This window comes from Ciconia boyciana, chromosome 7 (genome assembly GCF_034638445.1).
Source record: "Ciconia boyciana chromosome 7, ASM3463844v1, whole genome shotgun sequence".
NCBI lineage: Eukaryota > Metazoa > Chordata > Aves > Ciconiiformes > Ciconiidae > Ciconia > Ciconia boyciana.
In genome coordinates this window covers 3,959,293-3,980,349 of record NC_132940.1, presented here as the reverse complement: position 1 = coordinate 3,980,349, position 21,057 = coordinate 3,959,293, and the positions used below count along the sequence as shown (strand labels likewise).

The 21,057-nt window shown below is 40.2% G+C and overlaps 1 protein-coding gene across 9 annotated transcripts in view; it reads left to right on the top strand.

Annotated features, from left to right (window-relative positions):
• NFIA (nuclear factor I A) overlaps positions 1-21,057 on the top strand; it is a 256,184-nt gene that overhangs the window by 198,722 nt on the left and 36,405 nt on the right. For 5 of the 9 annotated variants that reach the window (XM_072866534.1, XM_072866535.1, XM_072866533.1 and 2 more), the window contains 3 exons: positions 4,135-4,263; positions 17,431-17,609; positions 20,145-20,310. In XM_072866534.1, the coding sequence (XP_072722635.1) occupies positions 4,135-4,263; positions 17,431-17,609; positions 20,145-20,310 (474 nt within the window). The remainder of the gene's footprint in view (positions 1-4,134; positions 4,264-17,430; positions 17,610-20,144; positions 20,311-21,057) is intronic. The other 4 variants (XM_072866539.1, XM_072866536.1, XM_072866531.1 and 1 more) reach the window with 3 other exon arrangements.

Below are 21,057 nucleotides of genomic sequence, written 5' to 3'. Positions count from 1 at the left end.
AGTCCTATACACAGAATAGTAAGAAACACTTTTAAACCCCACCTGGGTTACCCAGCCGTTGTGTTCTGGCTGTTCTTGTTTATTCCTTGCTTGGAGCAGATGGATAGAAAGAGGCAGGGAACGGGGAGGATCCTTGGCTCCATTCCCTATTCACCGGCCAGCGCAGCTGAGACGGGTTGGGAGATATTGTAATTTGTTGCTGCCCTGCACCGGAGAGGAGACAGAGGAGAGTCGGGACGCAGAGGTGTCCTTACGAGTTGGCACTACCCCTTCCTTGGGGCCATGTGAAGTGCTGAAATCTGGTCTTCAGTGCAGTGGTCCCAAGTATTCATTAACTCTTGGGAACAGTGCTGAGGAAAGCCGTGCAAGGCAGCAGCATCCTCCGTGGGCTCTGCCCGGGGTAGCTTCAGTTTTAACTTTTTAATTTCCTGCATCCCTGAGCAACACAGGAGGGGAGGCTGCGGACTGGGGACCACTAAATGTGTTAAAACTCATTAGGTATGAAACAGAAGACCTTTAAAACTAGCCAAGAGTCTCAACCATGGGTGCCAAAAATTAAACACCTAATTCCATATTTAGTCATTTATCTTAGTTCCTGCCTCACAGTTGTTAAATACACCGTGCCATCTCATAGGTGGCCTGCTTTTCATAGGCACCGGGCACCTACAATGCTAACTCAAGTGTTGAGACTGCTTACCTAAAAGTGAGACTTGTAGTATCAGATTTAAATTTTTCTGGGTGATTAAACCTGAGTTCCCTTGCTCTCGCTCTCAGCTCCTGAAAGGAGCTTCAATAGAATGACCAGCATTGTAACATATGGCTTAGGAAGGGGGAAAAAAAAGAAAATGAGTATTAGAAATGGATGGACTAAAGAATACGCAGGATATATCAGGCACATTAACCAAACATATGGTGCTAAATGAGATTTTTTTTAAAATTGCAAAAAAATTGACATTCCTGGCAGTCTCAAGGATAATGTGACATGGCTGTGATAAATTTAGAAGAATGGGACATATTTTGGCTTGTTCTTGGAAACCTTTTTCTTGCATGCCGACTGTATTTCTTCTTTTATTAACCCATTCAAAGAATGTTTGAATTTTGCTGCTAGAGCACCATGCTAGCGCAACATAAAATGTGAATGATGCTAATTGCTTTGCACTGCCTAACTTTCTGTCATACCCTCCCCTCTTAAAGGACAAAACATGCTTTGGAAATGAGCTGGCAAGCTCATCTTATTCTTTCTCTTGGTCAATATTAAGTGATGTAATTAAGCTCCTGTTTGCATATTCTTCTGAACTAGGAAGCAGCCATTTTTTTCTTGAGATCTGATGGATATGATCACTCAAAATAAAATGTGTCATTACAAACCTCAAACAAAATAAAAACATAGTAGAGTTGGACTGTTCCAAACCAATACATTTCAGAACACCCTGAAATAAAAAAAACCAAAGTGGTGATAATAATGGCAATCAGAACGATGATAACAAACAAATATAACAAAAGTAGGAACCAATTATCAGTGTTTCAATTTGTCTTTCTACTCAATTTTATAACATAGTGATACATTAAAATCTCTATTTTCACATGAAAACAGCTGTCTCAACCTTATAAAATCCATCCCCATATGAACATGATACTGCTTAGCATTGCCCATGCTCACGGTCATCTGTTTGGTTGTAGCTCCGCAAGTTCCAGTGTTTGGACACGATCACATGAACTTGCTACAGCTTTCTACCATATTCCACTGTTCTCTCTGCCCCTTCCCCCTACCATGGTTTAGATGAGTCAAGCAGGTTTTTTAGCACAGGGGTAAAAGAATAGCTTCTTCACTTTCTCAGAAGCTTTATTACCTTTCCCGTAACCCTGAAGAGGATATGCAGCTAGAGGCTATGGGGGAAGGCAGGGAGTTCATGAGCCGGCGGAGCCATACAGTGCAGAGACTTAGAGATCTTACTCCGTCCACGACCTCCGTTGCTTGCCCGGGGCACAGGTACTGCTGTCCCCTCCTGCATCTCTGCTCCTGGGCTGCCCAGCCGTCAGCTGCGTGCGGGGCCTTGTGCCTCCACGCAAGAGTGCTGCACGACCTTGCAGTTAGAGCAGCTCACAGGCAGGCGTATTTTACTGTGATAATCCCTGTGCATAGATAGTCGCTTGTTCTGTCCGTGATATTTCGCACTTAGAGGGATGGAGCCTGCTACGTTAGAACCTGCCCTAGCCCCTTCCGCAGCCCGGCACAGAAGAGATGCGCCCATGGCCTTGCCACCAGCAGCATAGCTCCTCTACCCTCCCGAGCCCAAATATTGCCACTGACCCTTGACTTTGTGTTTAGGGCTGGGGTTAACACTCATTTGGTGTTTCCACCCCAGTTCCTCTATCGTAAGGAAATCTGGGTCAACAGCACTGTTACTTCTTTTGAGTATCCTTGTCCTGAATAGGGACACTCAAACACAGAGCAATAACTAAGTTACCTCCCAACATGCCATTTGAGCAGAAATTCAGCAGGCTGCATTGGAATATTTCGTTGAAATACCTTAGTTCAGTCTCCTTTTCCCTCTCACCCCCAAACCGAACCAACTCTTTTTGGTTTTGTCCCTACTCCAAAGTCTTTAAGATCAATATGAAAAAAAAAAAACACAACCCACTATTTTTCTTGCACAGTAGTCTGTCAGTTCTAAACTTTCATTTTTAAAAGATTAAGTATGTAACCTTTCTTACTATGAGGAAAAAGCCACCACAACAGCAAACCCTTGTAGCAAACAGTTTCGAGACAGAAAGCTGCAAGTACGACACTGGAACTCTAACCACTCCCTTACTTGATTTAACTTTCTGAAATATATACTGCAAAACCTCACTGAAACCATTAATACCGCAGCAGTGCAGCGTATAAAGTACAAGAAGGCTCCTGCATATTGCAATCAACATCCCAGGGACTATAAAACTAGTGTTATTTAATATAAAGTTAATAATATTGTCCAGAGATAATATTGTCCAGGCCCCACTCTTTACTTTTTAACAATTAAATTCTATAAAAATCAGAGTTGGAAATAAGGTTGAATGACTTTGCGAGTGGAAGTTCAACTTCCACATTATCTGATATTTTGCTTTTGCACCTGAAACTTCAGCTATTCTGCACCTTTGTTTTGCTATATCCCTACGGATATGCAAAATGTCTGATGTACTGTATATACTGGAAATGATGTGTTTTCAGAGTATGTGCAGATAATCAGAATATCCATATGCCTCTAGAACTATAAAAATAAAGAGAATTATACAGTAACATATACATATTCTTCATCTATATGCTGTAATATTCTTTTATCCAAGCATAAATCAAATGCAGAAAAGGCAATATGTTCATGCCACTAATTTCTATGGTTCCACGTGCTTGATATGATGTCGACGGGAGTTATTCTTACAGAGTATAACAAACCGGTCATATTAGCATTACACCATTTCTGCCTGTCCACAGGAGAGGTTTCACCCAATGGCAACTTAACTCTGATTTTCATTGGAAGCCTTTGATATAGTTCAAGGGCATAATAACAACTCTGAAATAATTCCAGTGTGGCTTCTAATATCAAGACACAAATACCATTCACCCTTTAAAAAAATTTGAAAGCAAAAGGGAACCACAGAAATATATTACTTTCAAATACCTTTGAAGTCAAGAGAGTAAGGAAAGGCAGAGTTTGAACTCAGAAAACTTTATTCTCTAGTTGTGCCTTGAGTCGTGCAGCACATTTAAAAGATCCATTTGCAATAATCTACTAAACCAGTGAGTGAAAGACAGAACTCATAAAAAGCCTGTAAAAATCCAAATGCTCCAGCTATTACAGATTTCTAAAAATAAAGCAGAGTAGGTTTCAGTAGCAATAATAAGCTGCATCTTATCCATATTTCAGATTTAAAAGAAAAATATGGCTGCCTTTTAGTACTCATTGCTCAGAGCAAACCATGGCCGCTTCTGCCTCAAAAAAGACCACAAATAAAAGTGAGCTTTCGGCTTGCTGTTATATTCCATTTCATTTGTCCTTTAAGTTTATCTAGCTGCTTCTGCACCCACTTTCACAATGCATAGGCTGTCGTTCCATGACCTAGCATTATTAAATTGCACTTATCAATCATTCTTGCCAGGAATGCCATCGCCAACTACATTAAAGAAGTCAGAGAAGTCTGGTTTCAGCAGTCCCTCGCCTTCGCAGACCTCCTCCCTTGGAACGGCTTTCACACAGCACCATCGACCTGTCATTACAGGACCCAGAGGTGAGGCCTAACCCAAGAGCCCCCAGGCAGCTTAAACGTTAGCCACGGCACCCAGTGTCCGTCCCAGCGCCTTTCCACGGAAAGTCATCGCCACGTGTGACCCACCCAGTGAGACGCTGTGCTTCAAAAGCTTGATAACCCGGAGGTTTTACTTGTCAAGACCCGCGTTTGGTTTTGCTAGGCTGGGCTGTTTGGTAAAGCTCCTGATGACCATTCAACAGTGCCTAAGGTGGAAACGCTGGTTTCTGGGGGCTTGGGGTTTTTATTTGAAGAGGGTGGGGAAAGGGACAGAATGTGTTACAGAGAGTGTCTTCTGCTTGGGTCAATGCATAACATAGATTCAGTCTACCTGCTGGAGATAGGGACCCATCACTCACTTCTGAACCACGCCTGTCTTCCAGCACTATGGCTTTGCTTCCGCCAGTCATTTAGTGCTCGTGTTGTTGGTCTCGGTGTGCTGAAGAACTGCCTTGTTAGGGGACTCCTTTGAAGTTGGTTCCTGCAATGCTTTGGCTGGTTTTCTTCACGGTACTCTTCTGACTGACTTTGCAAGTGAAAGAGATGTCCTCTGGGTCTAGATGTGCTTATACATTTTTGTTAGAAAGATGCATTTGCAGTTAGCCTAGAAAACTAAATGCAATACTCAGTTCACATTTGAAAAGGAACTCACTTGGGCATAGTAATATACACAAATGAATGAATCTTCTTACAAACCTCTTTGGAAGATATAAAAATAGGAATGAATGGTCGTGACATGTTTCTTTCTGCTATGAAATTTTGTCTCATTTAGAGAGGATTATTAAGGAATTGGTCGAACAGTGAAGCATAAAAAGACACATTAGCAATTCATACTAGAAATTATTTTTAAATGTCTGTTTGGCATTAGCGTGGTTTTACTGAGGGCAGCATAAACCAGGAGGAGCCTCTTTGTCTGCACAGTCCAGGTGATGCAGTGTGGAGTAGTGCAATTGCTCTAAGTTGAAGCAAGGTCAGAATTGCACTTCTTGGTTATTTGTGCTTTGTTAAATCTACTTATTGTAGTTTGATTTGTTGTGGTTAATCCCATAAAAATTATTTATTACCCTTAGACACACACCTAGCTCCTCAGAAGATATTTAAGCATCTAAGTTCTATACAGATTTCCCTTGAAATTTGGATCTGAGCTATCTGGCAAATATATCTTCTTCTAAAAGCCTTGATAATTGGTGATACAAGTATGAATAATACGAATGTTCCATTAACATTATATTCGATGCACATCAGCTGACTGACTTCCTATCTTTTAGAAGTTCAGCCTTTTAGATTTGAGTTGCTGACTGATCAGTTAATAGGCCTTTCTGTATTTAGCTATGTTTTACATCACACTTATTTTTTAAGACCATTGAATGCCTTTTCCCCTGTTTAGACCTTCTGTATTTTGGATTTTTGTGTGGTTGAGAGAGGAAATGTATCACTGGTGAGGTCCTGTTTAAATCTCATCTACAGTCTGTTTTAACAAGACTTCTTCTGTGCACCAGGGGATATCCCTTGGCTATGTGAGAAGAACATTCAAAGACAGCCAAAATTTGAAAGAGCCAATACAATGATTACAGTTCCCAAATTTTGTTTGTTTGGAAGGAGATGTCTTTATTAACTCCATAAAGAAGTAACACAGTTTCTTATCATCGTGGTTCCTAACAGGTTAAGCAAAAACTGTTCTTCTGCAACATCATTTAGAATCATCTTCTATTTTATGCTTGTTCACAAACAAAGTCTTACAGACTTTCAGGAAAAATCTCTCTGAACCCATCCATGGATTCTTTAAGTGTCATCATCCTGGAAAAATCTTGTCCCAGACTTTGTTCTTTGTTCTTTTTGGACATTCCTCTTCAGTATTCTTCTTCCACAGCACACTGGCTGTGTTTATTTCTCTTCTACAACAATTATTCTGTTAGTAAAGGGTAATATACTGAGATGGATTACTTTCGCAAATCCAGCTTTGTTCTTTATCCCATTCCCTTCAGTGTACTTTAGGACTGTAAGCAGAAGAGAGAAGCTTTTCAGGTATCAAAAGTGGCAACATAAATAGTATAATGCAGTCATATAAGAGGATATGATCTTTGAGCAATTCATATCCTCCATTAGTTACGGGAAGTTGTACCTTTCTGCAGAAATGATAGGCATAATATAGTACACACATGTTGCATTCTCTTTGGATACATAGGCATTATGTCAATGGTCAGTGGCAGGTCATTCTGAGTGGTCTTCAGAAAAGTAAGAGCAGGATTTAATCTTCACTCTGCAGAGATACTTCAGAGAAAGGCAAGTCGTGAGTAAGTAGGTCACCATCAGAGTAAGCTCCTCAGCCAACTGAATGATTACAAGAAGGTTCAATTTCCTTCTGATGTTCATATGTGCAAGTTTATCACTTGAATGTGTATGAGATGCATTTGTAAAGCATGATCAAAATAGACAGCAGAGAAGAAGCTGTAGACTATTCATGGCAGGTGTTGTCATTGACAACCAGTGATTTATAACTTCTCAGGAATATTCCCAAATCTTTCACACACTTCCAAGCATTCCTTAGAACACAGCGCACGTCTTATGCTGGGGTATCCCAGGATACTGAGTGCCTTTCCCAGTGATCCCCACAATGAGTCATTTTGGAAACAAAACTTGCTTGGAGGAGGAGTAGATCCTCAAGAGGATTTCTTAGCTGTAAGGTGCTCCATTCAATGAACCAGTTGGAAAACCTCTGTTCTCATGAAATTGTCTGTACTGTACTGTGTTGTGTTGTGGAAGGCTGTGCACGAGTTCCCTGTCTGCATTGGTGCTGCTGCCAGTACTCAGCCCAGCTGGGCAGTAGCCAGCAGAGAGGATCTGAGCTGGCTGACCAAAGGACCAGATGTGCAGTGAGTGCTGGCACATGGATGCCAATGCTTCAGTGACTCCTCAGTAGTTCCAACAGATGGTGGTAAGATCCAAGTTTCTTTGGTGATAAGCTAGCAAAGTGATTCATGGAGCCTCACTTGATGATGGCAGTTTTTTGGGCATGACTCTATGAATGCACCATATGTCTTCTCTGGACCAGTGTGGTTAGGATTCAGTGTCTGGCAGATGGTAAACTGATCACCTATAGGGTGGCTTTAGCATCACTATCAGTTTTAGAATTTATTTCAAAGCATTGAAAATTCAAGCAGTTAGATCTCTATCTCCTACGCAGCATACTTTTGTTACCTGCAAGTTAGATTATTTGGTGGTCAGTGTAGCTCACCACAGTACTCCAGTATTGCAAAGCCATCATGTATTGCTGGCATCTTACAAAGTTTCCCAGACATTAGCCCACTTGAACTCTTTACCAGACAGTAAAGGATTTAAATACTATGGGTGACAGCAGTATTTACATAAGTGGTTTTAGGCTTCCATGTATTGCTACTTACACTCTAGTGACTTTATATCTGGAGCTGGCTGAAACGTTAAATTGACCACGATCTTGTAAACCTAGGATATACAGCAGCCTGTGCTGCAGAGTATTCAAGTGTTTCCACAGAATATGACAGCATAGATCCCGCAAGCCAAAAAGGAAGGAAGAAAAGGCAGGGAAAGAAAAAAAATAAGAATGAGATAGTATGTTAGGAAGATAAATGAAGGAGAAACACAATAACAAGAAACAAGACATACAGCACAAAGGGAAGAACCCAAGGAAGGGGGTGTGTGAGCAGAAAGAGAAGGGATGAAAGTCAACTAGTGGAGTGGTTCCCATTATCTTAGTTTCCTCCATAATAAGCATTGCCATTGAGATTCTGATCAGGACAAGGCCTACCAGGGAAACTCTGCAGGATAGTTTGCTTCTGTTCGTGCCAAAGTGGCAAAAACTTCATGTCACATATCTGGGAAGACGTTGTGCCCTTCTCTATCAAAATTCTCCACAGGGTCACCACAATATCAGTGCCTGTTAGCTGTCCTGTCAGCCAGCTTCAAGCGAATCAAAGGGATAATTCTTGCTAACTCACTCCAGAGCTACACAGTGTAAAAGGACGTTTTGTAATTCCCTATCCCGTACAACTATCCGTGGCTGCTCCTCGATGCCGTCAGCTGGCAGACTGATGTAACCTTCTACTTTCCTTTGAATTTTGACAAAAACAAAGCGGTGTAAGTTCATTCCAATACAGACACCTCAGGTGAGGGGATGGTAATGTAAGGCAGCCAAAAGATGGGAGAGCCACACCACAAGGGTAAGAAAGCTGAGTAGAAACCATAAAGAGCATAACACTGACCAACAGATGAGCGTTGCTTTTGCGACAGCGGAAAGCAACGCTCCAGTTTACAATGTCAGGATAGCTGACTGTGTAGGTGAGGATCTTGATTTTCTCCACTCACTTTGAAATAATATGATGCTGAAGGAAAAACAGTTTCCTAACAGATGGCCTCAAGGTCAGGGTTTAGTAATTACTAGATACCCTACCCAAACTGCCATCTACTCCCATATCCCAGGCAGGGAGGGCAGAGAGGAAGGCTTGCAAGCGGTTAAAGCTTCAGCTAAACAAAAGTCAGGAACCGTGTAATTAAAACTCTACCTTTGTTGTATTGTAAAGAGTTAGCCTGTGACATAGGAAATATTTAAAGGAGCAGGCTGTTCAGCTAATTTGTGTGTGAGTGAACTGCTTAGACAGTCCTATCCTAAATTAACTGTAAGGCCACCCACTGAGATTGCCTCATAAAGGGCCATGATTGCTCAGCTTCGTTTTGTATAACCGTTCAATAATTACTAGATAAATGCATAACTAAAAGCTCTATTACACTAATAATTTGTACTGAGATAGATGTGTGGGACACCATGCTGGGTTAATTTGTCATCCCTGCAGCAAACTTCTAAAGAGGGCTCTTTTGCAGAGGAATTGTGTTAATATGTTGCTCCAGTGAGGACACGTTAGAGCAACAAGATGACTTGGTCGCTTAATCTCCTAAAGAGGCAAAATGCCTGGAGGGTAAGTGCCAGAAAGAAGAATGGGGGGTGATTAACACAGTGGACCCAGATTTAAACTCATCCTGACAAAAGGAGCTGATCTAACTGAGCAAAAGAATGAAAAAAGGGGAGTGTTAAAAATACTAATAGGATTTCATGCATCCCTAAAAAATAATATAAAAATAAAGTGCTGCAGGAACAAAGTATTTTACCCATGCTTTTACTGATTCTGTGTTCACTTTCTGTGCTCTCTTTGATGCATCCATGAAGTTAAACTATATGCTTTAAACAGTGCAGTGAACTATAATATTTTTATCTCTGCTTTATGCTAAATTCTAGCTTCAGACACACACAAAAAGCACATTATTGCTTTAAATATGGAACCCATGTTTAAGCATCAGAGCTCTGGATTTTCAACCTCCTCTATTGACAGAACCATAAATCATGTTAAAGTTAAGTGAATTACTGTAGCGTGGAACTATAGCTTTAACAATGTTTATGTAGTATCAGCTTACCATCTACAGAATGAAAGGGGAAAAAAACACTGATATTAGAAATGGGAATGTGGAGTCCTATTAACTTAACAGCAATATATCACTCCAAAGTCACAGATTCCATTACCATGCCCTTTTTAGTATCAAAGCAGAATTATATCATCACACACATAAAGGTTGTGGTTTTTAAGAGAATTTACATTTCTATTGTAAACTTATCAACTGCATTTCATTATAAGAAAGACATGATATATTCTCCTAGCAGTAGTTTTTATCTTATATATGGGAATACATCATGTGTGTTAAAAACAATAATAATATGCAAAAGTTGCCAGCACTTGATGTGAAGTAGGAATTCTACAAATAGGTTAAATTAGGTTTTTTTGACCTCTAGCTATGGTCTTGGAAGGGAGGAGTGCTTTCTATAGGTGTGATTTTTATTTCTGTACCTATGTAATCAGTTCTATAGTATTCTGATCTCCCAAAGGCAGAAGAATTTTGACATGTTTTAAAACAATCTGCTCAAAATAGCTAACTTAACTGGCCCCCTGCCTATGCCAGAATCTGGAACCAGCGCTCAGTTCAGCTCTACAGGTTTTCAAAAGCAGCCTGTAATACTCACAATCCAGAGTACACCAATAAACCCTGTGCCCAAACACAGCTTTAAGCATATTTTCCTTTTGCTAGAAACTCCGTGGGCCCTGGCAAAACATCCTTCTGCCTCCCACTTGCTTCTGCAAAATCTCTTACAGAAAGAGTGTTTCTGAACAAAGGGTCCAGGTGCCTTATAGCACTCTTCAGAGCCGCAAAAAGGGGCTGATAGCCAGCCCCGGCTTGGAGATACCATGGGTCTGTTTCTTCAGCAGTGCTTAGCTGACCGCCTGCACTTGACTTCTGGAGCTAGGAGTTGGACATTCTGCAATTCACTCCTTCTTTTTGACGTCCATGGGCAGGAACAGATCCTCCATCCATCATATTTAGGGTATTTGTACATATCCTGCATTGACCGGCTTTTTATATTATCTTTTGAAGGTTTCATCTATGTTTGCCTATATAATGTGGAAGTAAATATCAGTGATGCCTAAATTTTACCCATGCTAAGAGGGTAAGGCCTATTTTTGTTTTCCCTCCCCATGATTTCCCAGTCTTGTCACTGCAAATGGGAATGCAAAACAGGATCAGTTTGACTTCAGCTCATCCGTGGACCTGACAGATGTGTTACTAAACAGCCACTTTGCAGCATTATGGGACTTAAGCAATGCATGAGTTGTCCACTGATCTGAATTCCCTCCAAAGGGCTGGACCTGGGACTGGTCAGTCCTACCCTCAGCAGCTCAATATTTAAGTAGATGCAAGTCCTTGCTAACCTGAATAAGAGATTGCTTTACATTTATCACCCTAAAGTCTATTCCTAATGGGCAGTAAGAAAAAATGGGGACTTTCAGAAACCTTTGAAAGAGTTACGGGGACGCAGCTCCCATTGAAATTCAAAAGCAGTTAATGAATTCTCTCGGGACCTCTGCAAATCCCAGCCCAAGTTTCTTAATTATTTTTTTCTTGTTTGGGTAACTGCTTTCATCACAAAAATCTGTGGGCTTAAAGCTATTGTTTTAGGCTTCTATTCTTTACCTCTTGTATTGTATTATACACAGAAGTGTAAGTTCCTTTCAACAAATTTGGATTATTGCCAGATCTCCTTATTAAAAAGTCACTCCTCATATTTCCGATAAACACAGCTGTTTCATGGTGTTTGAAAGCATTCCACATCAGCCAGCATGGTGGCTTAGCCAATTAGTACTCTAATATGGTCAATTTTCAGAATAAGTACCTTTGGGGTACAAAGGGTGGGATACATCTTGCATAATTTGAACTGGCACTTGCATCACTTAAATGCTAGGAGAAAGCTTACAGCATGCAGGGAGTTAAAGCAACTTAGAAGCCTGAAGTGGAAATATCTAGCAGAACAAACTGTTCTATAACATTTCCAGGGAAATGACTTTTAAAAAAATACTTTCTTAATTGTAATGAAGCCAATTATAATGGCCTCAAAAACAAGCTGATAAAAATGATCCTGTTTCATTATGATTATAATGTTACTATTTCTAGGAAGATTGATCAATGTTTAATGACCTATTAGTAAACTTAATTATCACTTTATAGAGGAGGTATCTGAGCATCGTGCCCTAGTGAAGCCAATCCACTGTTGGCCTGGTCTGGTGGACTAGCCCTTGTGAAGGAATGGTGGCTTTGATTCCCCAGACCACTACTTCTTTGAGCAGGCGAGGAGTGCAGGGTGATAGTAGGCTTTTCCTGAGCAGGAGAAGAGCAACACTAAATGACCCTTTCAAAGACTTCAAACGACTTTATGAAGAAAGAAATTTCATCCAGTCATCTGGACTTGAAGGGCTTGGCGAGGCTCTTTGGAAGAGGAGATGGAAGGTGGATGGATCAATATGTCTCCCCCATATGTTGAGCTGTGCTGGTGGAGAAATCTGTCTGAGCACTGCAGATGCGATCATGAAATCCCTTTACCACATCAGTGAGCACTCCCTGGGAGAAAGGATCCCATGCGTCTTTATTAGGACTGCTCCTTTGTTCCAGGAGAAGGGCCTGAGAAGGGTACTAAATATCTGAAGAAAACGATAACCTGTTTCAAATTAACTGATTCTTTATTATCTGATCATTCAGTTGAATAGAATTCACAATTTTGTCTCTTCTTCATTTGCCTTAGACATGTGAAGTGCTAACCTAATCAATGAATGCAACTTATTTTATTAGTTACTTAGTTTGTTATTGGCTACTACAAATCAAGAAGGGAAAAGACAAGACAGGCCTGCATAATCAGACATCTGAATTCAGCGTTCTGAAAAATCCTCTTACTTCTGTGCTGCACAGCACCACGAACTCATGAAACACCAAAAAATCCAGTATAGCACGCAACAGCTGTACTGCATAATTACTTGGCCCAATAGCAGTAGTTTTAAAATACTGGTATATCTGTTGCAGGCCACCATACATTATCATCTCATTTTCAATAAAAAGTCTGGGATGTTTCAGATGAGCTTCAATGGAATTAGAATCATGTGTGCTTTGAAATATTTATGCTTGCCTTGAGATGGAAGGATAATTCCTGCCTCCAACCCCCACACACAAATAACAGATTTAATAATGCCAGATAGTCCAACTCCTCCATACCTACAGCAGGTAGAAATGAAGTTCTGATCTGGAATACACATATTTTCATAGGTTGTAGAACTTATATTTTATGTCATTTAGTGAGGTCAATAATAAAATATAAATGTCACAGGCTGAAAGACGCCAAGAGAAATATGGTTTGGCAGCACGGAGCTGCTCAGGGATACATAAATAATAAGTCAATAAGTAAATAAATAATAGACAAAGACCTGTTTTATCTTCCATTTGAGGATCTCAAAGAACTTACAGTCACTGATTGAGACTTGTAATATCCCATCAGAAGCACATAAGTAGTAATAGCCCCTTCTTATACACAGGAAAACTTGCATCACTCCAGGCATGGTTTTCAGAAGCAATGACTTAATAATTTTTATTAAGCGTTTCTGAAAATCATGACTGAAGGGGCTTTTCCATGGTCACTTGCCCCTTTTAGAGGCAAACAGGGAAAACAGTAACCTGCTCCACTACCTCACGTGCTTTAACTGATTAAAAACGTTTGTGGGGATCCATGTATTTGGAAACACAGTTGTGTTCTGCACTGAGAACTTGTTTGAAAGGCCATTTCTTGCATACACCAGAGCTGGTGACCACAACACAGCTATCGGAGTAATGGTCTGTATCTGGGCCAGCAGTTTTTAGACTTTAGCATTTAATTCCCACTCTCTAGTACAGGGCAGGCGCACTTGTAATGTTGATCAGTTTAATAGTAGTAGATTCTTCCTCTTACAGAATCACAGAATCATAGAATCGTTTAGGTTGGAAAAGACCTTTAAAATCAAGTCCAACCGTTCACCTAGCACTGCCAAGTCCACCACTAAACCACGTCAAACAGCCCTTCCTTTTGCCATTTGAGAAATTTGGTATTTCCCAGTCAGAGACTGCAAAAACAAACCTTTTGGAGATCCTTATTCCATTTGTTACTTCTTATGCTAATCCATCTCCTCGGAGAAAATGAACCCTACATGTCAGTGTATGGCACAGACTGAGGGCTGATGCCTGTTCGGTCTTGTTTCCTTCCGCCAGTCTTTCCCGTGATCAGCAGAAAGCTCTCCAAGGCTGTGCTGAGGAGCTGGCCAAGCCTCCGAAGAGGAACCACTTTCTCCTTCTTGTAGCACTTTACCTTCCTGAATTTTTGTTGACCGTTTCTGCATTCATTTTTCTTCTCTCTCTCTTTGGGAAGGTCACCAACAAATGCTTTCCACTGTTTTCTACCTTGACATGCTGAGGAGGTCAAGGCAACAGACAATGACCCACTACTTACATGCCTATGAGTATTTCTAATAACCAGAACAAGTCTTTCAAATAGCAAATCAAATTATTAAATGAAGAGCCATACTTTGGAAAAGCTAAATACAGGCCTAGCTTTGAATTTCCACATGTTCCCTGGGTACAATTTTTTATTCCTTCTTGTTTGATCGAAATAGCATTTCTATCTCCTTTTCACCCAGTGGAAGAAAAGGAATGAATTTGTTCCCAGTTGTGTACAAAGGACAGTGCAGTTGCATAACAATTTCAAATAGTATTAACAGAGCTGGTGCTAAAATGAATTTTTTTTTTATAAATGTTTAAAAAATACCAACCTATTTTTTACTTAATTAGATGTTTGCCACATAAATTTTCATTTCTCACTTTTATCTCCATCCTTCATCTTCCATTTGGCATACAAGGCAAGGGGGAACTATAAAAGGAGATAGGAAGGAAGAGAGGAAGAATACGTTTTATATCCAAAAAATGACAGAAATGTTGTATGCAAATGAAAATTTTGTTTAGTCATCAAAATGCTTACCACCGACTTTTGTTGAACGAATATTTGTGGCAAAATATTTTGACAAGCTCTGAAATGACTGTTGCTTCCAGGAGAAGGTGATGATACATTCATACTTGTAAGGTGGCTGTGACGTAAGTGTCATTAAAGCAGTTACACCTCAGGGGTTGGTGTACGTGAGAGCAGAGGCTGCCGCTTTGGGTGGAATTCACCTAACTGAAGGTGCGTGCGTAGACTGGAGGTATCTACCTCGGAGCTCGTACCAGTGGGCTCCGTTCACATCCACTGGTGAGCCAGTCAGTGTGGTCAATGAAGTCTAGTCAAAGGCAGTGGTCTGTTTTTGGGTGAGATGAATGGCTCCTTAGACACCATTAGTTCTGTTTCGTTCTCCACTGATTCTAAGATAATTAGCTCCATGGTAGACACCCACATTTACGAAGGTGAATCCCGCGTTATCTCTACCTCTAATAGCACACTTCAAAGTTACAGCCTCTCCCAGGAGTTTGGGGACAAGAAAATAGCCTTCATTTCTTCCTTTGAAGATTTCGGTTCTTTATCTGAAGAGTTTTCAAATATACTGTAATTTAAGATGCAAACTCAGAACAAAACAATTTGTCTTAAAAGTGAATAAGAAATAATTAACTAGGTTTGTAAAAAACAAGAGATAAGCCCAGATGTGCAGACAGGTTGAACAGGCTGGGCACACAGGTGTTTGCCTTGGCCATGGAATAACTGTCAACATTTCCATAACAAGGAGTGTGGGATATGCTGCTTCTTGTTTCCTTTTCCCAAGTGCAGCACTGCAGCCCTAGCACGGCTGTGGGAAGACACTGTTTTCCAGCTCAGCCCACATGCCACGATATCTAGCTGCTATGAGATAGGTAGAGCCCATGCTTTCAGAAGAGTTTCTCTGGATATACATCTGCTTTGATCAGAGATAGTTGAAGGCCGCATGCTACCTTTTGGTTCCTCACCTCCATGCTTTCTTTCAGTGGTGTTTTCCCATTTAGTACCACACATTTAATAGGTGTTTCTCTTTCTGTTGTGAATATTTTAATCGGTATTAAGGGGAGCGGAGTGGGAGACTCGTGGGGTTAACAAGGATACAGGGGAGCTTTTCATGGCAAGGATGAGAGCTTCATATTCATCCCATGTCAGCACCCCAGGCACGAGTGCAGCTCTTTTTGGTGGTGGTGTCAAAGCAATCATTCCTATCCAGTCGTGGAGAAAGAAGTACATAGAAGTGCTGCCCAGCCAACGCTTAATGTATGTTTATAGGATAATGCAGTAGGTTTCCTTGCTGCTGTCTCTGAGTACATGTTTTATCCACATCTTCAGGCTCTGAGTTTGCTAATGGTTTAATAACGCTTAAGAAAAAAATTATTAATAAAGTGTCATATTATTAAACTGGCAATGAACAAGACTAAGAAGCAGATTTTAGCTTTTATTTAACTGAGGCTTTTTCATAACATTTGTCATTAAATGAGTGTTTGCTCATTTGTATTTGATTTTAGTTAACTTTCCTGCATCTCTCCAATTTTTCAAAAAGTGCCAAAGGCTTTTTTTTCCCTCTTGTACATTTAACTTACTTCAAAGCCAACTCATGAGGTTCTGTAGGATATTACCTCCCTTGCGTAGCCTTTATCTAATTGGTTGTGTGCGGTGTACAAGTGCAGTATATGCACATGGACATCCTTGAAGGATTACTAGGATAGCACGCCAAGGGAGCAACAGGGATGTAATGATGACTCTTTGGTGAGAAATAAACTATGATTTACAGATGAGCTTGTGCGCAACCTGATTAATTGGCCGTTCTATAGGAAGAGTGAATTCTCATTTTAGAGGGGAAAGGGAGAATTCATAGCAGGATGAATGGCAGCAGTTGCTACCTCATGGTGACAACTGGCAGTGGAAAGCACTGTTAGCTAACAAGGGTCCAACCCAATATATCTTGAAGGCCAAGGAACTGGGCAAAGGTGTCACATAATGTAGGAGAGCATAAAGCTCTTCAGCTGCACTTGTAGTTCTGCTGAAATCAGCTGAGGGTAAAATCTGTCATTGCCAGTGGGCTTGTGTACATTGCACCTTTACACCTTCGCTCTAGTACATTTTCCAGCTGGCTTGTTGGCCCATAAATTCACCAAATTAAACTTCATCCCTGAATGCAAGCTGGGGGCTTGCTGAAGATTTGAGCCTAACGTTATTCAGGAGAAATGTAAATGTAATTTTCAAAACGATCTTGCCACTTTGTACATGTTCATTAGATGAAAACACGTTACTTAAAATAAATGTTCCTAAACTGAGGTGGAAAAAAAAAAACCCAACAACAGGAAGTGTTAGACCATCTTTAAATTATCAACCATTTATAGTACAATATAAAATGGATTCATATGTGTAAATCCAAATTATATGAAATGTCAATTAAAACAACCCTAATCTCCCAAATACATTTTTTTATTGCCTGATTGATGAGGACTGCTCTTAGGTGATGGATAGTTTTCACTTTCACAAAGGACTGCTGATTCCTTTATACGTGTCCACTAAAAATACAGAAAATCCTTCAAAGCGTCTGGCTCCGTTTACTTTCAGGATCTAGATGAAGTGAGTGTAGGACACAATGTGGTCTAATATATTAATTGTGAAGATCAGATGTATAAAAAATACTGTACCTTTTTAAAAAAGACTAAAAGTAAAACTACAGTAGATTTAAACTGTTTTATCTTCTGAAGGCAAAACTCTCTATAACTTCTTTGTTTTCTTTCCTATAGCAAGTCCACATGCAACACCATCGACTCTTCATTTTCCAACATCACCCATTATTCAACAGCCTGGGCCATACTTCTCACACCCAGCAATCCGCTATCATCCTCAGGAGACTCTGAAAGAGTTTGTCCAACTTGTCTGCCCCGACGCTGGTCAGCAGGCTGGACAGGTGGGGTTCCTAAATGTAAGGAAGCCGTTTTTATTTCTTCAGAAGTGTTTGTCCTATGTAAAATTAACCATGGGATTATGGGATTATTTTAACAGCATGTTGCACACAGGAGCACACCTTGAATAGTCGTTGGAAGAAAAAAAAATGCTACTACTGCAAAAATATTTTAAAAACTAACAAAAAACCTCCCCAAAAAACCACTCAACCACATTGTGGTGAAATTAACTTCAACTGTCAGAGAAGCCGATGATACAGTGACCTTTTGGGTCCCTCCACAAATGACTTTGCTGCATGCGTTGTAACCCTAGTGGAACTAGGGTTAACAAAATATGAAGGCAGAATAATTTTTATTAATTATTTTTGAAGTTCAGGGGAGAGTGGGGGGGAAGGAGCAGGAAAAGGGAGGGTGAGAAACAGATGTTTCAGATCAGCTAAGTTCATTAAAAAAAAAAAATACTGCCTTATAGCACTTTAGATCAAGTTGACCAGTACTTGAACTCAAGATGTTAAAAGTACAGTTTATTATGGTTTGTTATTTCTGTAAGCAGTTATCTTTTCCCCTTATCTCTATGAAAAATTAAGCAGAGTTCCAAAGCTTCAAATAACCATTTTCATTTTTTTTTAATCAAATAAAGTGAATCATCTTGCTATTATTGAAATAGCATTCTGGTCAAATACAGAATTTATAAATTTTATGTAAATCAAATCTAAAATAATGCTCTGAATATTTCATGAAATGTAATGCATGTAACTTTTTCCAGCCAATGAAGTAATAACTGGCAAAATTACTGTTTCTCTCCTGACATACATACGATTGAAAGTGTTAATGAGAATTAGTTTAATTATTAGCATCTAATTTATTACACTTATTTAATAAGCTATATTGTTCTCGGTGCTTTCCTTTCCCTAGCAGAAAAACTGACTCTACTTATTCCAGCCAGTACTGGCTTTGAATAATGTCTGCAATATGTTAGCAGATACATTTATGTCTAGACAACAAATCAATATAGTGCTTTTCTTTTTCCTTGAGTATTCATTTGCTTAATTTATCCCACACCATTCAGCATTATGAACTGTTAGCACACTCACAATGAACATACAGCAGGGGTCTTCTTGGCAGGAAAGGGACCTAATTGTGAGACAAGATAGTGTTTGAGAGATGTCACTAATATATTAGTTTATTAAAGGGACTGGATGTTGGAAAAATAAATATCCCTGAAGGATTGCTTCTTACTGCAAACACTAGTAACTGCAGTCTTTGAAGTCGGTGGGAGTGCTGTTAAGTTGAATGCAGATGAATTTGAGTCTTATTTATGCCCTGAACCATTTTTGCTCTAGCACAAGCGTGATTTGCACCTACACGACTTTAAGGCCTTTTGTCAGTGCCAAAGCAGGTGAAATGAAAATAAGGTCCCAAGCGTTTGCCAGCATGAGTATTTTGTCCCCAGTAATTCAGGCTAATGGAAACCCTAACAGGAATTAAAATATTATTTTCTTTAGCAGTACTTAGAATATGGATCTGTGTTTAAAGCTGAGCTTTTATCATCAATGGAAAAGCCAATGCTCAGTGCCAGAAGAACTGCAGTGAGATCAATTTGCAGAGTGCTGTCGAAAGTGATCTCATCATTTTTGTCACTAAAATGGAACACCTGATTCACAGGCTGTCCTACTTTCTCTTTATAATGGTATTTGGCATCTATCTGTATGGTTTTCAAGTGTCCAGGCTGTATTACATTTAAAATGTAAACTTAACAAGTTGTGGGGAGGGGTGGCATTTTTTTAAGCCTGCTTCTTGTTTTTGTGATACTTGAAAACACTTTTGCTTATGGACAGGTTTTTTCTGGTGATTAATTGAAAGACCACACTTGTATAGCTGGGCCCATTCTGCCTGTGACTGACCACATCCCAGACTGAACGGAGGGTTTTTTTTCCTAATGCGTAAAATGCAGCAGTTCTAAGCTCAGTCATTTCTCCATATGATCCTAATGGCAACTAAACTGTGAGCTACACTATTGCTAACTCAAAAGGGATGTGGGAGAGCAGTTACTTTAATATATACTCATTCATTTTCCTGTAATAAGATATCAGCATGACTTTTAAGACTACCAAAAATGCTTGTTTTTTTCTCTTAATGAGCAGTATCTTTAAGAAATTTACACTCAAGTCCTAGGCACTGATATCCTAAGGGTATAACAGAGGCACGAAACTGGGGGATTTAAGGGGTCAAAAATACTGCTTCAGCTCTCACTGAGCATGAGTTAGAGGCTGCAGGAAATGTAAAGAGTAGTAGAATTTAATCCAGGGCAGTTCAGACCCGCTGCTAATAGGACCACTGTTTAAAACCGAGAATTTCCGTAGTTTCACAAGATTCACAGGGTTTGAGACAAATTTCCCTGAAGTCAATGGAGAATTTGACACAGCACTTTCTTTGCCACCTCTCAAGTAACTGTAAATGTATTGCACATAGCTTTCGACTAGATTGTTATTACCGGAGGTTCCTAATAGCTGATTTTTAGTATAATTTTTGTCTGTTTACTTGTTTTTTGGCAGCCCAATGGTAGCAGCCAAGGCAAGGTGCACAATCCATTCCTTCCTACCCCAATGTTGCCACCACCACCTCCGCCACCAATGGCTAGGCCTGTGCCTCTGCCAGTGCCAGACACAAAACCTCCAACTACATCAACAGAAGGAGGGGCCACCTCTCCCACTTCTCCAAGTAAGTATAGACGCAGCGGGAACCAAGGGCTAACAGCAGCGCGCAATGTGCTGCGATCACCGTCTATCGGCTATTCAGAGATGAGGACTGGACTAGCTCTCGGGAAGCAGGAGAGCTCTCCGCTCTGTATATGATGGACAAAATTCTGAGCTGGTTTTCTATTAATGAGAAAAGAGTTAGCTTAAGGTTACAGTTTTATTTCTGACTTTGTCGGCATTTCACATGACGGCGTATGAGATAAATCAAGGCCAGTAGCTAAGCTGTGACACAGACCTCGGACCTCTGGGATCTTGTTTACTGACATGAGGAGGCAAGTTGGTATCTCAAGTCAGGGTTTAGAGGATAGATACTACATGGAAGTCAGACAGACAGCCTCATGGAAAACATTGCTGCTTATACATACTGGCCTAAACTAACAACTCTTTCCAGTTCACTTCATTTACACTTCTTTTGGGAATAAGTCTTCCTAGATTAACCCAGATGTCTTTCCCTTATGACTTGGTTCCCGAACCCTGCATTTTGGGCAAGAAGCTATGGTATTTCTTAGGCCCAGGGAGAAAGCTTTAATCCTCTCTCCACCACCCACACGGCTCCCATATGTATTTTGTGTAGCCACAAGTCAAATATACAAATTCCTGGATACACACTTGGGGATACCACTTTGGACTCACTCTTCTGGGAAACAAATGTGATTCAGCTGGGTTTGATGCTTTAAAAAAGTCTGAATGTTCAGGGAGTTAATTGTGA